At 39.5% G+C, this 19137-nt stretch overlaps 1 protein-coding gene across 7 annotated transcripts in view; it reads left to right on the top strand.

Annotated features, from left to right (window-relative positions):
• The window catches only part of lama2 (laminin, alpha 2), a 124354-nt gene that overhangs the window by 44229 nt on the left and 60988 nt on the right, over positions 1-19137 (top strand). For all 7 annotated transcript variants that reach the window (XM_053480630.1, XM_053480620.1, XM_053480610.1 and 4 more), the window contains exons 4-11: positions 3833-4075; positions 6069-6248; positions 9361-9450; positions 9625-9742; positions 10888-11066; positions 11192-11291; positions 13204-13364; positions 18802-18942. In XM_053480630.1, coding sequence (XP_053336605.1) covers positions 3833-4075; positions 6069-6248; positions 9361-9450; positions 9625-9742; positions 10888-11066; positions 11192-11291; positions 13204-13364; positions 18802-18942 — 1212 coding nt within the window. The remainder of the gene's footprint in view (positions 1-3832; positions 4076-6068; positions 6249-9360; positions 9451-9624; positions 9743-10887; positions 11067-11191; positions 11292-13203; positions 13365-18801; positions 18943-19137) is intronic.

Below are 19137 nucleotides of genomic sequence, written 5' to 3'. Positions count from 1 at the left end.
AAGTCACTCAAGTTCTTTTTTCTTCTCCTCCTTTTGAAAGCTGACCAGAATGTCACTGTGCCCTGAAGCAGCGTGCTACAGGATACCTATCTCTCTCTCTCTCTCTCACACACACACACACACACACACACACACACACACACGGACGGTAACTGTAACTCCATCACCTCTCCGGCTGCTCGGGGCCCGCGGGTGTTCCTCTGCTCAATAGACAGAGAAAGAGAGGAGGATCATGGGAAAGCTTTGCTTTTCTCTTCTGACTTTTTTTCTTTTTCCTTTATATTCCATGTCCTTTCTCTCTCTCGCTCTCTCTCTCTCTCTCTCTCTCTCTCACCCTGATCCTGATCCTTCTCTTTATTTTCCCAGTAAAAGCGAGCGTCTCTGCACTCTGCGGCCCCACAGGTAAAGTCACGGCGCTGGAGCTTTCGGTTATTCTTTCTTCTCTAACACCTCGCCTGCCTCCAGCACTCGCGATCATGTGACACATGGCATGCACACTGTACACACATGTCGAGCTGTTTCATACAAACTAATAATAAAAACATATTACCATAAATATATAAAGAGTTTAATTTCACATTTAAGATGATTTTAGTTATTAATAAAAATATGGATAGATGTAAAAAAAAAAAAAAAAGGTTATTTAAAACTGAAAAAAAAAAACTATTTTGTAAAGTAAGAAGAGCAGTTATATTATACATCAACTTATTAAACTTAGAGCTTTTCAAATTCTTAATTAAGTCATTAATCCTCATGAGGCATTAGGGGTGGAGTCTTCAACCTCATCTGCATATTCATAACGAGCAGTAAACACTGAGCGAGCCTCAGTCATCACTGCGGGGTGTTATCTGTTCATCAACAGGTACTAATGGACGATGAACCACTACTGACAGAGAGACAGAGAGAAGAAAAGAAAGATGGAAACAAATTGAAAGAAAGAATGGAAATGGATGAAAACAGAGGAAAACAAAAAACAGTGCAGGAAAGAAGAAAAGAAATAAACAGAGACAAAAAAATTAGAATCAGAAAAAAATTAAGTAACAAAAACAAAGAAAGAAAGAAAGTAAATAAAGAATGTGAAACAAATTGAAAGAGAAAAAGGAAAATGAAAACAATAAAAGAAGCAAACAAATAAATAAAAAGAAATAAAAAATGAAAGAAATAAAGCAATGTTATAGCAAAAGTATATTTAAAGCTTTCAGGCTGCAGGAGTAGAGATAACGTGTTAGAAAGAAAGAAGGAATGGGTTGTAGATGTGAGGGAAGCAGCATGGTGGCGCTGGACCGCTGCTCCCATCAGCCCCTGCAGGTCATTGGATGTCATTACACCGCTCCTGATGTGGTCGCGCACCTGAATCTTAAAACGGCCCTATTGTTTATCTCGTCTCTGTTTAGCGACTGTCGTGCTAACTGTTGTGTTTCTTAGTGTTAGCGTTTAGCTTCTGCCCACGTCCCTTGTGCTAGCTCCTCCTCCTGTGTTCTGTGTGCCTTCATCTCGTAATGATTGTTACAGAAACGCCTGTGCCTGCATCCTCGTCTTCTCTGATTCCTGACAGTTATATTAATTTCACTCAACTTCCTAATTAGACGAATTAGAGCAGGTTAATTAGACAGCCAGAGCTTGTTAGCGGGTAATGAATAACAAAGCTACCTAGATAGCAGAAGAGATGCAGCAGGAGACTTTTTCCTCGACTTTATTAGCAGTGAGATGGAGATCTTTTTTTTTTCACTATCAGGGAAATGTCACAGGAAATGTTCTTCCACTGACAGCTTCTCAAAATGACCTTCATTTCAGCCTATTTATATCAGAGTGATAGACGTGCAAACTTCACCACTCTCATTTGAGTTATAGAACTATGTTCAGTGATATAACTCTGTGTGTGTGTGTGTGTGTGTGTGTGTGTGTGTGTGCTGTTTCTCCTGGACCTCATGAAGCTCAGTGCGCTCTGATCCAGTGTTTCCCATCACACACCAATATCAACACCAACAGACACCTGGAAATTCCAGAAAAGCTAAACACAACACTCTTGGTTCTATAAAACACATAAGACGTCCTCCATCAAACAACATTTCCTACCAATCACCTAACAGTTCCAATTAAACTGTGATATTTTAATGCAAATATAATATTTTTTTCACTGTAAAATAGGAAACACAATTTTCCATTAAACATTAGCAGTGTGCATTAGAATGAATTTTCCACAAGCACCAATATTTTTCAAGATACAAGTATGTTCTTGAGCAATTCTTCAGCAATTATCTACATTCACAAACACCAGGCAAAACTACTTCTTTAAGAAGCACACATCACCACTTTTCAATCAAGTATTGACCTCTCCATCAAACATCAACATGATCCATCCAGCACAAATATGCTCCATCAGACACCAGCATTCTCCATCAAACATGAATACTCTCCATCAAACACCAACATGCTGTATCCAGCATCAGCATTCTCCATCAAAAACCAATATTCTCCACAAAACGCCAGCATTTTCCATCAGATACCATCATTCTCTACCAAACACCAACTTTCTCCATCAATTATTAACTTTCTCCATCAAACACCCACATTATCCAGCAAATAAAAAAAATTCACTACCAAACACCAACATTCTCTACCAAACACCAACTTTCTTCACCAAACACCATCATTCTCCACCAAACACTAACATTCCTCACCAAACACCAACATTCTTTATCGAACACCATCATGATCCATCAAGCAGAAACATTCTCCATTGGGCACTAATATGCTCCATCAGACACCGGCATTCTCCACCAAACATGAAAACTCTCCATTAAACACCAACATGCTGTATCCAGAACCAACATTCTTCACTGAACACCAACATTCTTCACCAAACACCAACATTTTCCATCAAATACCATCAGGATCCATCAAGCAAGAACATTCTCCATCCAGTACTAATATGCTCCATGAGACACTAGCATTCTCCACCGAACACCAACATTCTCCACCAAACACCCAAAATTCTTCACCAAACACCAACATTCTCCACCAAACACCCCAAATTCTTCACCAAACACCCACATTCTCTACCAAACACCAACATTCTGTCCCAAACACCATGAGTGACAAACACAACAATAAAACACATTTTCTACTTCTTTGTCTTTGGGCTGTTCCCTTTCAGGGGTCATCACAGCGAATCATCTGCCTCCATCTAACCCTATCCTCTGCATCCTCTTCTCTCACACCAACTAACTTCATGTCCTCTCTCACTGCATCCATAAATCTCCTCTTTGGTCTTCCTCTAAACCTCCTGCCTGGCAGTTCCAACCTCAGCATCCTTCTACCGATATATTCACCATCTCTCCTCTGAACATGTCCAAACCACCTCAATCTGGCCTCTCTGACTTTATCTCTTTATTTAACAATGGAACACATTTTAGTACCACTAAACACCCACATTCTCCATCAAACATCAACTTTCTCCACCAAACATCAACATTCTCCACCAAACATCAACATTATCCATCAAACACAAATATGCTCTATCAAACACTAACATTCTCTGATTAACATAGACATTAAGAAACATGTTGTTTTTTAACAATATTTACCACAAAATTTCTTACAACCACATAAACCACATAAAGGAACTCCCCAACACTTATCAAGCAGTCCCCATGTCTCCACTTGTTGGTGTTTAGTACAAACATTTAATTTGTTCTTAGCTGGAAATGAGCAATGATGCTGAAGGTTGGTTAAATATGTTTTGGGATGAAAGTCTTAGAACAGTGGTGTCACATTAGTCAGATTAATTGTTTGTGGAGGTGCTTTAACAAGGTCCTTGTCTGTTTTCCAGGTTTTTCAAATAGCATACATCATCCTGAAGGCTGCGAACTCTCCGCGACCAGGAAACTGGGTCCTGGAACGATCTCTGGATGGAGAAACATTCATGCCTTGGCAATATTATGCCATCACAGATACGGAATGCATCACACGCTTCAACATCACCCCAAGAACTGGACCACCAGCTTATAAACATGATGATGAAGTCATCTGTACATCATTTTACTCTAAAATCCACCCGCTGGAGAATGGAGAGGTGAGGGGAAAGATGGATTACATGTGGTTATATGTGATAGGCCATTTGGAGATATGTTAGCAGTCATGGAGCTTGTTCAGGCATTCTTTCTGATAGTTCTGGGATTTGAACCGATATCCTTTGGACTTTTGGGTAATAAAAATAAAAGGAATACATTAATACCCATACTGGTCTAATATCATGTACTTATGCTTGTGAACATGTTCAATATCAAGTGAATATTGTGGCATGATAATAGAAATACACTTTCAGACTTTTCAGTCAAACATCAACTTTACCTTATCAACTGTTAGCCTTCTTCATCTTTTCACTATTTTTTCAGCACATACTTGTGTTCACCATCAAACAACAACAACATTTATTGTCAATACATTTTTCACCAAATGCAAACAATCATAAACATGTATATTCTCTTTTAATATACATGACACAAGAACATTCTTTGTTAATTATTAAAATTCACCATAAAACCAAATTCTCCTTTAAACACTAACAGCATTTACCAAAAAACACCGACATTCACAATTACAAACCCTAAACACCAACATATTCCAATACACACCAACATTAACAGGCACCAGATTTCTTACTCAAATTCCAAAATCTACAAACATTAACATTCAATCAATCTGAAAAATAAATAAATAAAAATATTCTTCACTGTTAATGACAGGTCTATTTTTTTGGTAATTCTTGAAAAGATAACAATCTGTTAAAAAAAATACTAAAGATTCCTGTGTTGTTTATCAGAAGGACGGGAATTTAAAAAAAAATGCTTGAGACAGAGCTGCGTCTCAATTTGTCCCACTTCTGTTACCCAAGGTTCAGGTTTCTCTTTGACTTTGTGACGCATTTTCTTTCACGGCTCTGAAATTGCTGGAGCTGAAATGGGCTGCTCGAATTGCAGCCGAAGCGAAATCTTACCAACACAAATGTAAAAAAAAAAGAATGCACGCAATGACTGTTTTTTTCCTTCTTCTTCCTTCCTCATTTCTTTCAGAAAACGCTGCAAACGGTGTTTTGTGGGAAAACTGCTTCTTGATGAGAAAAACGTAAAGAATGCAAGGACAGGGAAATGAAAGAGGGAAGAAAAAGCAGGGGGGAGAACGACAAAGAAAGAGCGAAATGGGTGGAATGAAGAGGTCGTGTTTGTTGGTATGAGTGTGTGATCAGATCTCAGGCCTTGGGTAAAAGGCAACATTACTTAACGTAGATTGTTATTATTTAAACTGGTTGAAATTAAGTGTGTTTTAAATAAGGGGGCAACAAAAGAGACAACATGAAAGTACATCAAAATGAATCTCCCCTCATATCCACACACACACACACACACAGCTGTTCCAACCCAGCTGGATCGCAGCTTTACAGATTATAACTTCACACTAATTACTATCGTCCTGTCTGTCTCCTGATTGGTCAGAAGGTGTTGATTAAATCTGAGGATTGTGATGACAAAATAGATGGACTTGAGCATCTCCGAACCGATAGATCTTTTGGGGTGTTTATGGTCATCAGTGGTTAGTACCTAAACAATGCTGATGTTGGTGGCTTCTTCCTATAGGAAATTGTGCCCTGACACACTGCACACACTGTTCAGGAACAGTTTGGGGAACATGCCAAAAAGTTCAAGGGGTTGACTCAACCTCCAAATTCTTTAGATCAACCATTTTTGGGATGTGCTGGAGAAACAAGTCCATGGAGTCCAGACTTCACAACTTAGAGGACTTAAAGGATCTGCTACTGACGGCTTAGTGCCAGATAAGGCTAGTCAGGAGATCAGGTCTTGGTGGTTTTGTTGGCACTAGAGCGACCTACACAAAATTAGTTAGGTGAGTTTTTATTTTATTTTATTCTTTATCAAGGCTGATCGGTGTATGTGATCATCTCAATAGTGACATAGCTCATTCACAGGGACATATACAGGGGATGGTCTTCATTCGAACTGTTAGTCAACTCCTCCTCCCCTTACGTGTTTTCCTCCTCCTTCTTTTAGATCCACACTTCTTTGATAAACGGGCGTCCGAGCGCTGATGACCCATCGCCAACACTGCTCAGCTTCACCACAGCTCGCTACATCCGCTTCCGGCTTCTTCGGATACGTACTCTGAACGCTGACCTCATGACCCTGGCCCTCGACAACCCCCGAGATGTTGACCCCATTGTCACCAGACGGGTGCGTATGATGCAGCCGCCTTCAGTTTACATGAATAGTTTGTAATTCGGGAGAATTTAAATTTAGGATGTACGAACACTACTATTGTTCTCTGTGGCCGACAAAATCATAGATTACTGTGAATTCCTGTAATAATCACAATCAAAAAATGGTTTTTAATTATTTATTGATTTGATAGTATTTCGAAATTTACAAAAAACAATTTTAGATAAACGGCAAAAGCCAAAATTTAGGAGAAGTTTTGAAATTTCTCTGAGCATATTCGATTAAAGAAATTCTGGAATTAGAATAGAATTTGTCACAAAACTGTTAGCAGAAATGTTTTTATTTACATATAATTTCCTCTTAAATTCTCCTGTGTTAAAAACTCTTGTCTTAAATCCACTCCATTTACCAGAATTGTAGAATTATTAAAATTTGCTAAACCTCTATTTTTACGGTTAACCAAATTAATCACAATTTATTTAGTAGAATTTTAGAATTGGTCCAGCACAATTCTAGGAATTTAACTGTTATTCGAATGTATTATAATTTCTTTGGTTGAGCAGAATTTAAAAATGTGTAAAAATTTTAAAATGATGGTTAAATTTTAGCAAACTTCTAAACTTCTCTCTTGATTGATTGAAAATCCCAATTCTCTTTGTTTACTTAATTTAAATTTGCTTTGTTTACCAGAATTATACACTTTTCACAAATCCTCTCTTTGATAGTTGACCAAATCTAGCCTAATTCTTTTGTTTAAAATGATTTTTCATTGTTATAACATTGATTATTCAAGTTCAAAATGATTACTTTTATATAAAGGTTTCTAAAATTCAGTTTGTCTAATAATGCTTTCATTTCTATTTGTATTAGAAAAATAAACCTTTGCTTACATACAGAATTTGCTTTGCTTACTAAATTTTCTAATGCATTCTGTTGACAAACATTCTAAAATCATTGCTGTACTGAACAACTCTAGGATTGATTTTGTTGAGTAAATAATTTCTCATAACTTATTGAACAGAAAACCAGAATTATTATTATTACTGTGGTACCTGAAATTTAGCAAGACATTTGCCTCAGCATGTGAAGCATTTTCAGCATACGAGTGACCGAGCAGAGCCGAACTGAATGCCAGTTGTACACACGTCTGGGAGCTGTTCAAAACCTGGTTCCATCAGTGGAAAGCCAAGGAAAGCGAGTTTATTATACATTTTTTATAATTATTATTATTATTTATTTATTTATTTTTTTTTTTTGCATTTTGTGTAAAATTTAGTGAAGACAAAGTAGCATGGATCAAAGAACAAAGTTTTACTATTTTACTATGTAAAATTATTATTATAGTGTTGGAAATTGGTAATATTTTTGGGTGACTGGAACGGATTATCTGCATTTACATAATTTCCTATGGGACAATGCATTTCACATAATGCGTCAAGGAACATATTAAGTTAAAATGCAGAGCTACCACTGTATTATTATTATTATTATTATTATTGATAGCATGGTGGCTTGGTGGGTTTCCTTCCACAGTCCAAAGATAAGTAGATTGAGCTGACCTCCTTCCCAGGCCTCCTCTATAAACAGGATAAAGCAGTATGGGCGATGAGTGTTTATTATTATTATTATTATTATTATTATTATTATTATTATTGTTGTTGTTATTGTTGTTGTTGTTGTTTTTCTTCTAAACAATTTTCTAATGTTATAACCACTGAGGTTTTAAAGACTATAGTGTCCGTACCGAGGGTGTATTTAACAGATTGACCTGGAGTTTATCTGCTGTAGATAAAGGACTCCTGAATTATTATGGGTTAATGGGGGGGGGGGGGGGGGGGTGTTGGATTAGTGTGTGATCGGTGCGGAAATAAAACCAGTGCAGTCAGTCTGAGACTCCACCACGTGCCATCTGTGTGTTAGACTGATTACTGGCCTAAACACACACACACTTACACACTCACACATCTAGCCAGTGAGCACAGTGGCTGGACCGACACACACACACACACACACACACACACACACACACACACACACACACACACACACCTGGTTGTGGCCATCAAGGCCACCATGTGGATTATGACACTCTGGTTCAGGCAGATGGACTTTAATTAAAACCACTCAGTAATTAAGAAATCGACTCCTTCTGCTCTGCACACACACACACACACACACACACACACACACACACACTTCATTTTGTGTCATGTTGCACACTGCACTCTCCGTTACTTACTGTGTCATTTTACACATACTTTACCAGATTTATCTCTTTCCCTCTCTCTCTCTCTCTCTCAAACACACACACACACACACACACACACACACACACACACACACCAGCCCACGCCGTCCCTCTGTCAGGAAATCTGTAATTCACACACACACACACACACTCAGATGCTGGAAGGATTCCTCGTCACTCTGCCTTTTCATGCAGGATGAAGCGAGTGATTACTTTAGGATTAGGACTGCACACTGCGGTGTGTGTTCAGACCAGAACCAGCCATGTTTTACATCTCTAACGATAAAAATCACGACAATGATGTGTGTGTGTTATTTTATAAACCTCAAAGCCACTACTGGAGTCACAGAATCCACACTGAAGGCATTAAAGAACATTGCTCTTGTTGTTCTGGGTAGGTAAAGGGGGCGTGACATGTGGACTATTTTTACTAAAGAGGGTGTGGCCTCTGTATCAGTGTCAGTGAATAAGGCGTGGCCTCTGTATCAGTGGTTTTACAATATCTGTCATTTACAGTAGAGGAGGTGTGGCTTATTTTCATTTGAAGACGAGTTTGCATGGTATGTCAGTCTCCGTATATCAGGGTTGTCCCAGGTTATTCTCAGTCCTAGTGAAGAAAAAGAGGCGTGGCCTCTGTGCCTGTTAGTTCCCAAAAGAAGGCGTGGCCTAAATCAGCCTATATCGCGTAAAAGCAATTCAATCTTTTATCTCCTGTCACTCTCTAACACGACATATCATTTCACTCTAAGTGATACACAGAGTGCGATATACGTATTTATTTGTTATTATATAGTATTGTGTGTAACCTCAGCGTTGTCTTTGATACCTCACTCACATACTAAACACACTGATGTGTTCTATCTTGTGTCTCCCGTGCAGTATTATTACACCATTAAGGACATCTCAGTGGGTGGGATGTGTATCTGCTACGGCCACGCCAAAGCCTGTCCTCTCAACACACACACCAAGGTGAACACACACACACACACACACACCTCAGCAATCTACCAGTTAACTGGTACAGCTTTATGTTTATTAAAGAACGATGTCACTCTTATGGAGTATCCTGTAAACATGCTGATTTTACTTCTTGTTGTATTGCTATGTTGTGGTTTGACACATGTACTTGTTGTTGTGTGACAGAAACTGAGCTGCGAATGTGAGCACAATACCTGCGGAGAAAGCTGTGATCGCTGTTGCCCAGGCTACAACCAGAAACCCTGGATGGCTGGAACCTTCCTCAGGCGCCACGTCTGTGAGAGTAAGAGAACCTCAAAGAATCTTGCGGAATGAGTGTAATACCTATCAGATTCAGCTAAAAGAACATTGGACAAGGAGAACAACAATAGGACCACAAGAAGAACCCACGAGAATGAGAAAGTAAACTGGAACCAAGTTAACCTGAACGCTAATGACTTCCTGTCATTCAGTCAACAGAACCAAGAGAAAGAACCAAACCTGAATCCAATAAGAACCTTAGAGTCATAACGTTTTTTTTTTCATAATCTCAATCTCTGCAGAACCAGTAAATAGAGCCAAGCAAAAGAATCTTTATAAGAACATCTATAAGAAACCAGACACAAATCTATCTACTCCATCATAATCACAGTAGAACAAAACGATGAATATGAAAAATAGCTTAGGAATCTCAGGAAATACTACTAGCATTATATAAACCCAAGAAGACCTCAGTAGAACCAAACTAAATGAAAAAAACACATTAGTATTCAATGACAGCAAATACTTATAAACCCAACGGAACTAAACAGAAAAAATAACAAATAGACTGCACTCCACTAGAACCAAGCAAAAGAAGATAAATGTTAAACATCAATCTGGACAGAACCAGCCATGATAACTTTATCAGAATTCCAACCCAATAAACCTAATTTGATATGAATACTAAGGAAATAATTCACAGAATTCAAGTAGAAACCCAGAACCAAACAACACACCCCAAACCCTAACAGAACCAAAATCAACTTAAAGAACTACAATATTATCCAAACCCCCAAAATCAAACAGAACCAACCGAGAGTGCTGGACATGTAATCTGAATTCCAGAAGAACTATAAAGTACTTTATAAAGTCCACTACAACCAACTAAAAGAATCTGAATCTAAAACCTCCTTCAAAACACAATAGAGCGCAAATAAAATCTCACAGCATTATAACAACACTCAAATCAAACTAAAGAACCTGAGAGCTTGTATTAGTCACCAAAGGAATACAAAAATCCCCCTAAAAAAAGATCTGAAATAAATAGAGAGAATAAAAGAAGCATACAAGTAGAACCAGTGAAAAGAATCTTAAGCACTAAAATGAGGAGAACCCAAACTCAAGCGAAACAGAACCCAGTTCACTGTGCTGCCATTACAGTACCTTTGTATACTTTTTCCTCCCCAGAGTGCAACTGCCATGGGAAATCAGATGTGTGTTACTATAACCAAACCGTAGCTGACATGAAACTGAGTTTGAACATTCACGGTGAATATGAAGGAGGCGGAGTCTGTCTCAACTGCTCTGACAACACAGCTGGAATTAACTGCCAGTCGTGTAATGACGGCTTCTACAGACCAAGCCAGGTGAGTCTCTTCGCTCCAGTACATGCTTGACTGACTTTCTCAAATTCTTAAAAATCTATCTTTTATAAGTAATTTGTATTCATTTACTTGCGCTATTGATTCAGCAAGCATCATATTCCTCTCAGGTGAGTGCACATGCTCTCCGACCCTGTAGACCCTGCTCATGTGACCCTAGAGGGTCTGTCTCATCCATCTGTGTACCTGATGATACTCAGGGCAGTGCAGGTATGGTATTGATTCCACCATGGTAATGTTTGTCTGTGCTATGTCTCACACATACAATATAACACCTGTGCTATGTCTCACCCCATATGGGGCATACCTATACACTATTACACCTGTTCTACAACCCACTTATACAATATTATACCTGCCCTATGCCCCGCCCATATGATATTATAACTGTGGTCTGCCCCTCCCCTACAATATTATAATTGTGGTCTGCCGTGCCCATACAATATTGTACTTGTGCTATGCTCCACCCCTCAAGTATTGCACTTGTGCTATGTCCCACCCTTCAAAAATGACACCTGTGCCATGCCCTACCCATACAATTTCATGCATATGCTATGCCCCACCCATCGAATATTAAACCTGTGCTTTGCCCTATTCATACAAAATCACAGCTGCTCTATGGCCCACCCATACGATATTATACCTGCTCTATGGCCCACCCATACAATATTATACCTGCTCTATGGCCCACCCATACGATATTATACCTGCTCTATGGCCCACCCATACGATATTATACCTGCTCTATGGCCCACCCATACGATACTATACCTGCTTTATGGCCCACCCATACTATACAATACCTGCTCTATGGCCCACCCATACGATATTATACCTGCTCTATGGCCCACCCATACGATACTATACCTGCTTTATGGCCCACCCATACTATACAATACCTGCTCTATGGCCCACCCATACGATATTATACCTGCTCTATGGCCCACCCATACGATACTATACCTGCTCTATGGCCCACCCATACGATATTATACCTGCCCTATGGCCCACCCATACTATACAATACCTGCTCTATGGCCCACCCATACGATATTATACCTGCTCTATGGCCCACCCATACGATACTATACCTGCTTTATGGCCCACCCATACTATACAATACCTGCTCTATGGCCCACCCATACGATATTATACCTGCTCTATGGCCCACCCATACGATACTACAACTGCTCTATGGCCCACCCATACGATATTATACCTGCCCTATGGCCCACCCATACTATACAATACCTGCTCTATGGCCCACCCATACGATATTATACCTGCTCTATGGCCCACCCATACAATATTATACCTGCTCTATGGCCCAACTATACGATATCATACCTGCTCTATGGCCCACCCATACGATATTATACCTGCTCTATGGCCCACCCATACGATACTATACCTGCTCTATGGCCCAACTATACGATATCATACCTGCTCTATGGCCCACCCATACGATATCATACCTGCTCTATGGCCCACCCATACGATATTATACCTGCTCTATGGCCCACCCATACGATATTATAGCTGCTCTATGGCCCACCCATACGATAATATACCTGCTCTATGGCCCACCCATACGATATTATAACTGTGCTATGCCCTTCCCATACAATATTACACATATGCTATGCTCTACCCATCGAATATTAAACCTGAACTTTGCCCTAATTATACAAAATCACAGGTGTTCTATGACCCGCAAATACAATATTATACCTGCTTTATGCACCACCCATACAATACTACATCAATATTATACAATATTGTACCACACATAGAATATTGCACCTGTTCTATGCCCCACTCATACAATATTATACCTGTGCTATGCCCCACCCATTCAACATTGCACCAATTTTATACCCATACATTATGACATTATGCCCCACCCACATATTATTACACCTGCTCTATGCCTCGCCCATACAATATTACACCTCTGCTATGACTCCACTCATACAATACTACACCTCTGCTATGCCACACCCATTAAATTCTACACCTATGCTATGTCCCATCCCTACAATATGAGGCCTGTTCTATGCCCCACCCCTCGATATTATGCCCCACTTACACGATATAACACCTGTACTCTACTCCTTCCCAGGCCAGTCCGCAGGTTCTTGCCGCTGTAAGCAGGGCTACGCGGGTCAGAGGTGCGACAGTTGTGCTTTTGGCTTTACCGGATTTCCGGAGTGTCAGCGCTGCAACTGTAGTTTGGAGGGCAGCTTTAATAGGGACCCCTGCCAGCTCCCGTGTTTGTGCAAGGTACAGGACACACACAACACACACACACACACACACACACATAGCTGTTATTAAATTTCAGAAGGTCTTTGCAAAACATTAATCCTATCTTGTCAAAATGACAAACCGTCTAAGGTGATACAGTGATACCCGTCGTCACGGCAACAGGACTAATCGAGTCTGAAATGAGGCCTCGTTTCAAATCACCATTACGCTAATTGAAACGTTTGGCGGTGAGGGTGACGTTTCTCATTACCTTGGCGACATCCTTCATTTCCTGTTTTGTTGACCGTGTCGTGATGATGTCTAAAGATTTTAAACACCAGACACTTTCTATGTTCTGCGTCCCTCAGTATTTAATAAACTGGTGTCTCGTTTTTTCTGGGAAACATTTCTACACACACACACGCAAGTCTGTAAATCATGTTCAGATTGTATGCGTCGTAGTCTTTTGATGTTTAAAGTTTGAAGTAAATAAATGAGGTAGCGCCTGGCAGCCAATCAGAAACAAGTCGGTCTGTTTCACGGATGTGAACCGTAAAGGTAGTGCTGGGTAAATACCGTAAATATCATTATGCATGACATATATTTCCTATACATTCTCCTCTTACAATACGATTTGCGTTATTGTGATGTCATCAGTGACGATGTATAAAAATTAAGGGTAAACTCGATGGACGAAATTCCAAAAACTATGGTATCTAACGTCAGAAACTGTTACATTTAAGAAACACAAAGTCCAAATATTAAAAGACAAACCGAAATAATCTCCATTTCTCTCTCGCAGTAGAAGTGAGCACTGAGTTGAACGCGAACGTTTTTCGCAGAAATTCTGACTTTGACGTTTATAGAGCTGAAGCAATTAGTTTAAATGCAGGCAATTAGAGTCAGTCTGATTGCTCCCGTGGCAACCAGGCAGGATTACCTTTGACCCTGGTCAGACTAATTATTGAGCTGTGTAGAGGTACACACACACACACACACACACACACACACACACACACACCCACACACACAGCATACAAAACCCATTTTAAAAGCACATTCCCCGTGCTATAAACCGTAACGAAACGTGAAAGCTCAGTAGAAAAATCCTGCAAAAGAAAGTTAATTTTACTTTTATTTATCTAAAACTTAGATGAACTAAATTTCATGCTTAATAATTTCAAGTGAACAGCGGTACCTCGGCATACGTAATTAATCCGTTCTGGAGGCGAGTTCTTAAGGTGAAATTTTGCATTGTGAAAGGAATATTACCAATGTTACCAATTTCCAACACTATAATCATATTTTCACATGTAATAACAATTAAAACCATTTAAAAACAAAGTTATGTAAATCACATAAAATATTGAATAAATAAACCTGACTTAACCAACAAAAACATCGTACATTCGCGCAACTTGACCAGTATTCGGCTCAATCCTGTTGCTCATACTGTACGCTGATGCTCCATAGATGTGATGTTCTGGTGGTTCAGTACATTCAGGTGGTCAGCTGACTTCATTTTATTGCCCCATAACGTCACTGAGTCTAGACCTGAGTAACTGATCAACCCCAGATCATAACACTGTCTCCAGAGGCTTGTACAGTGGACACTATGCATGATGGGAGCATCACTTCATGTCCTTCCCTTCTCACCCTGACATGCCCATCACTCTGGCGCAGGGTCGATCAGGACCTTTGTACACTCCTCCACAGACTATTCTTTGTATTTGCCTAGTTAATTCCAGGTGGGGAGATTTTTGGGCCGGGCAGTGTAGTTGTTTACAGCTTTGCTGGTATGTTACAGTAGCTTTCTTGGGATTAGTGATTGATGTAATGGATATGTTGTTATTGTTGTAAGTAGGTTTTCGGGAGTTTCTTATGGCACAGTTGCAGAACCTAGCAAATTAAAAGCCTTACTGATGTAAAATTACAAGTAATTATTTTATTTTGCCTTTTTGTCTTCAGGATGTACAAAACTTTGCTCGCTGCTCTAATTGCTAACATTATAGCTTGCCATATATTGGTTTAAACTTTTTTATCTTTATATTTTCTTTTTGATGTTTCTTTATGTATTCTTCATGATTTTATTTTTTACTTTATTTTTTTCGGTTATACATCATTTAAAATTGAAATTTGTAATATAAATCATGTTTTTAAAATTTTCACTAATAAGGTTAATATCTTCCCTTTTGTTCTATTAATAATTATTTTAATAGACACCTTGTTATTAATACAGTAGATCCAGAAAATATTCACAGTGCTTCACTTTTATCACAATGGATTAAATTCATTATTTTTCTCAAAATTCCACAAACGATACCCCATAATGACAATTGGAAAGAAGTTTTTCAAATTTATTTAAAATTAATAAATAAAAAATCACATGTACATAAGTATTTACAGCCTTTGCCATGACACTTACTGTAAATAAGCTCTAGTGTATCTCTGTTGAGAGAGAGGAAAACCTTGCAGAAGACCAACCATCTCTGCAGCACTCCACCAATCAGGCCTGCATGGTAGAATGGCCAGATGAAAGCCACTCCGCCTAGGTGCCTAGATTTTAGACCATGAGAAACTTTTTTGTTGTTGTTAAAGAACCTTCGTCACCAATTACAGCCTCAAGCCTATTTGAGTATGATGGTTCTACAAGATGATGCTACAAGATGACTTTTCTCCTGGAAAGTTCTCCTCTCTCCTCAGATAAATACTAAAGCTCTTTCAGAGTGACCATCGGGTTCTTGGTCACCTCCCTGACTAAGGCACTTCTACCCCGATTGCTTACTTTAGCCAGACGGCCCGCTCTAGAAAGAGTCCTGGTGGTCCCAAACTTCTTCTATTTATGTATGATGGAGGTCACTGTGCTTATCTGGACCTTCAATGTTGCAGAGATTTTTCTGTATGCTTCCCTAGATCTGTGTCTTAATACAAACCTGCCTCAGAGGTCTACAGACGATTCCTCTGACTTGGTTTGTGACTTGCACTGTTAACTGTGGGACCTTATATAGACAGGTTTCTTTTAAAATCATGTCCAATCACTTGAATTCACCACTGGTGGACTCCAATCAAGTTGTGGGAACATCTTAAGGATGATCAGTGAAAAAAGGATGCATCGGAGCTCAATTTTAAGTGTTGTGGCAAAAGACTGTAAAATATTTATGTACATGTGATTGTACATGTGATTTCTTTTTATTTATTTATTTTTAATAAATTAGCAAAGATTTCAAACAAACTTCTTTCATGTTGTTATTATGGGGTGTTAATTGTGGTATATTAAAAAATAAATAATCTTTTTTAAATATGACAGAGCAAAATGTGAAAAAAGTGAAGCGCTGTTAATACTTTCCAGGTGTAATGTATATTAGTTAAGACCATTTCAGAAATTGCGTGATCTGATTTCATTATGATTCCAGCTTTATTCTATGATTCGTGTTTCTCAGTAATTACTGTAATATAAATGATATTATAAATAGATAGACTTATAGTTCATTTATATTAATTATATATTTTAATTGAAGTTAGATCAGTGTCGTTGGAGTTTCTGTGATCTGCAGGACACACCATCTGTCAGCGTGCAATGTTTCCATGCTGTAAAGACTGCATTCTACATGAACACATGGCTCCACACAGCTCGATTTAATTAACCTCGTTTCTAATCCTCCATCACGGCACAGAACCTTTAATAGGCTGCTTATAGCTTATATATAAAACCAGGACGCCCACCACATCTGAACTCCACTGAGCACATGCAGCATGAGAACAGATGATGACGAGACTGATGATGATGATGATGATGATGATGATGATGATGATTCTGTGGAATTGCTCATATTGATAGTGGTAATGCTGATAATGCTGATGAGATTTTGGTGGTGGTCATGCTCTTAGTAATAGTAGTAATGATGAGGACGATGCTGCTGGTGGTCTTGGTGGTTGTGGTGGTGATGGTTCTGGTGATTCCTCATGATGATAGTGGTAATGATGAGGATGATGATGATGGTGGGGTGGTCATGAGAATGGTGGTGGTGATGACAATAATGAAGAAGATGATGGTTCTGGTGTTATTGCTCATGATGATAGTAGTGACGATGAGGATAATGCTGACAATGATATTAAAGTGATGGTGGTGGTGGAATTGTTGATGGTAGTAAAGCTAGTGTTAGTGGTGATGGTCTGCAGAATGATGATAGTGATAATGATGATGGTGGTGATGATTCTGGTGGTGTTGCTCATGATAAAAGTAGTAATGATGGAAATGATGATGATGGTTGTGGTGGAATTGATCATATCGATAGTGGTAAAGATGATAAGGCTGATGAGATTTTTGTGGTGGAGTTGTAGCTTATAATCATAGCAGAAATTATGAGGATAATGCTGATGATTGTGGTGTTGGTTTTTGTGGTGGTGGTAGTGGTTCTGGTGGTGTTTCTGGGCCAGGGCGTAGCTCAGTGGTTAAGGCATTGGACTATGGTTCGAAAGATCCCAGGTTCAAACCTCACAACCACCAAGTTGCCACTGTTGGGCCCTTGAGCAAGGCCCTTAACCCTCAACTGCTCAGATGTGTAATGAGATAAAAATGTAAGTCGCTCTGAATAAGAGCGTCTGCCAAATGCCTAAATGAAAATGAAACATGAAATGTTGCTCAAGATGATATTGGTAATGAGGAGGAGGATGATGGTGGTGATGGTGGTGGTGATGGTGGTGGTGGTGGTTGTGGTGGTGTTGCTCATGATGATAATGATGATGATGATGATGATGATGAGATGGTGGTGGTAGTAGTGTTGTTGGTGGTGAGTAAGATGATGCTAGCAATGATGATGATGATGATGATAGTGATGACACTGATGAAGAGGAGGATAAGGAGATTGTGGTGGTAATGGTGGGGATGACGGTGACGATAGAGGTGACTGTGGTGGCTAGTCTCACTGATCTCACTCATTTCACCCATCTCACCCCCTTTCCTTTTCCTTTCACTGGTCTCAACTAATCCTTAACCACCCTCCTCACCCTTCTCAATGGTCTCACCAGTCCCATCCCTCAAACTCTCAACCCTCTCCAGCCCATCTCACTCCTGTCTCATCTGTCTCACTCCTCTCACCAAGTCCACCCATCTCACCCTTTCCCAACCCTTCATCTTCTTGCTATCTGACAAAACATACAGGAGCATCCCAATTATCTCCACTACACTCTGCACCAGGTGTTTTTTTTCCCTCTAACCTTCAGATTACTCCCTCAATAACTCGAGCGTTCAGTGTATTAATTGTCCTGTTGTCTCTTTGCATGTGTATGTGGTTTTAGGTGCTGGTGTGTGTTGCGCAGTAATCCTGAGTAACAACCGTTAATTAGCGTACACATGCCTTATGACTTATGTTAAATATCTTTATTAGTAATTTATTTATTTATTTTTGTTTACTTCCTCCTTGCTTTCATAATCTATAAATACTGCCCCCCCCCACCCCCTTTCTCTCTGCAGGAGAACGTTGAAGGGGATAACTGTGAGCGGTGTAAGGTGGGATATTATAATCTCCATGGCGACCGTTACAGCGGGTGTGAGAAGTGTTACTGCTCCGGAGTCTCCAGCGTGTGTGTGGAGTCGCAATGGGAACACACAAATGTACGACTCTCTATCTCTCTCTCTTCCTGTGTCCGTGTGTGTGTGTGTGTGTGTGTGTGTGTGTGATCATTACCTTACGCTCACTTAGCAATAAATATACACACAAACATAACATTTAGCTCTGCTTAAAGGTTAATAGTGCATGTGGGGGAAACAAGGGCAGTAGGGCAAGGTGTGTGTGTGTGTGTGTGTGTG

This window comes from Clarias gariepinus, chromosome 2 (genome assembly GCF_024256425.1).
Source record: "Clarias gariepinus isolate MV-2021 ecotype Netherlands chromosome 2, CGAR_prim_01v2, whole genome shotgun sequence".
Classification (NCBI taxonomy): Eukaryota; Metazoa; Chordata; class Actinopteri; order Siluriformes; family Clariidae; genus Clarias; species Clarias gariepinus.
This window is presented reverse-complemented; position numbering and strand designations above follow the sequence as displayed.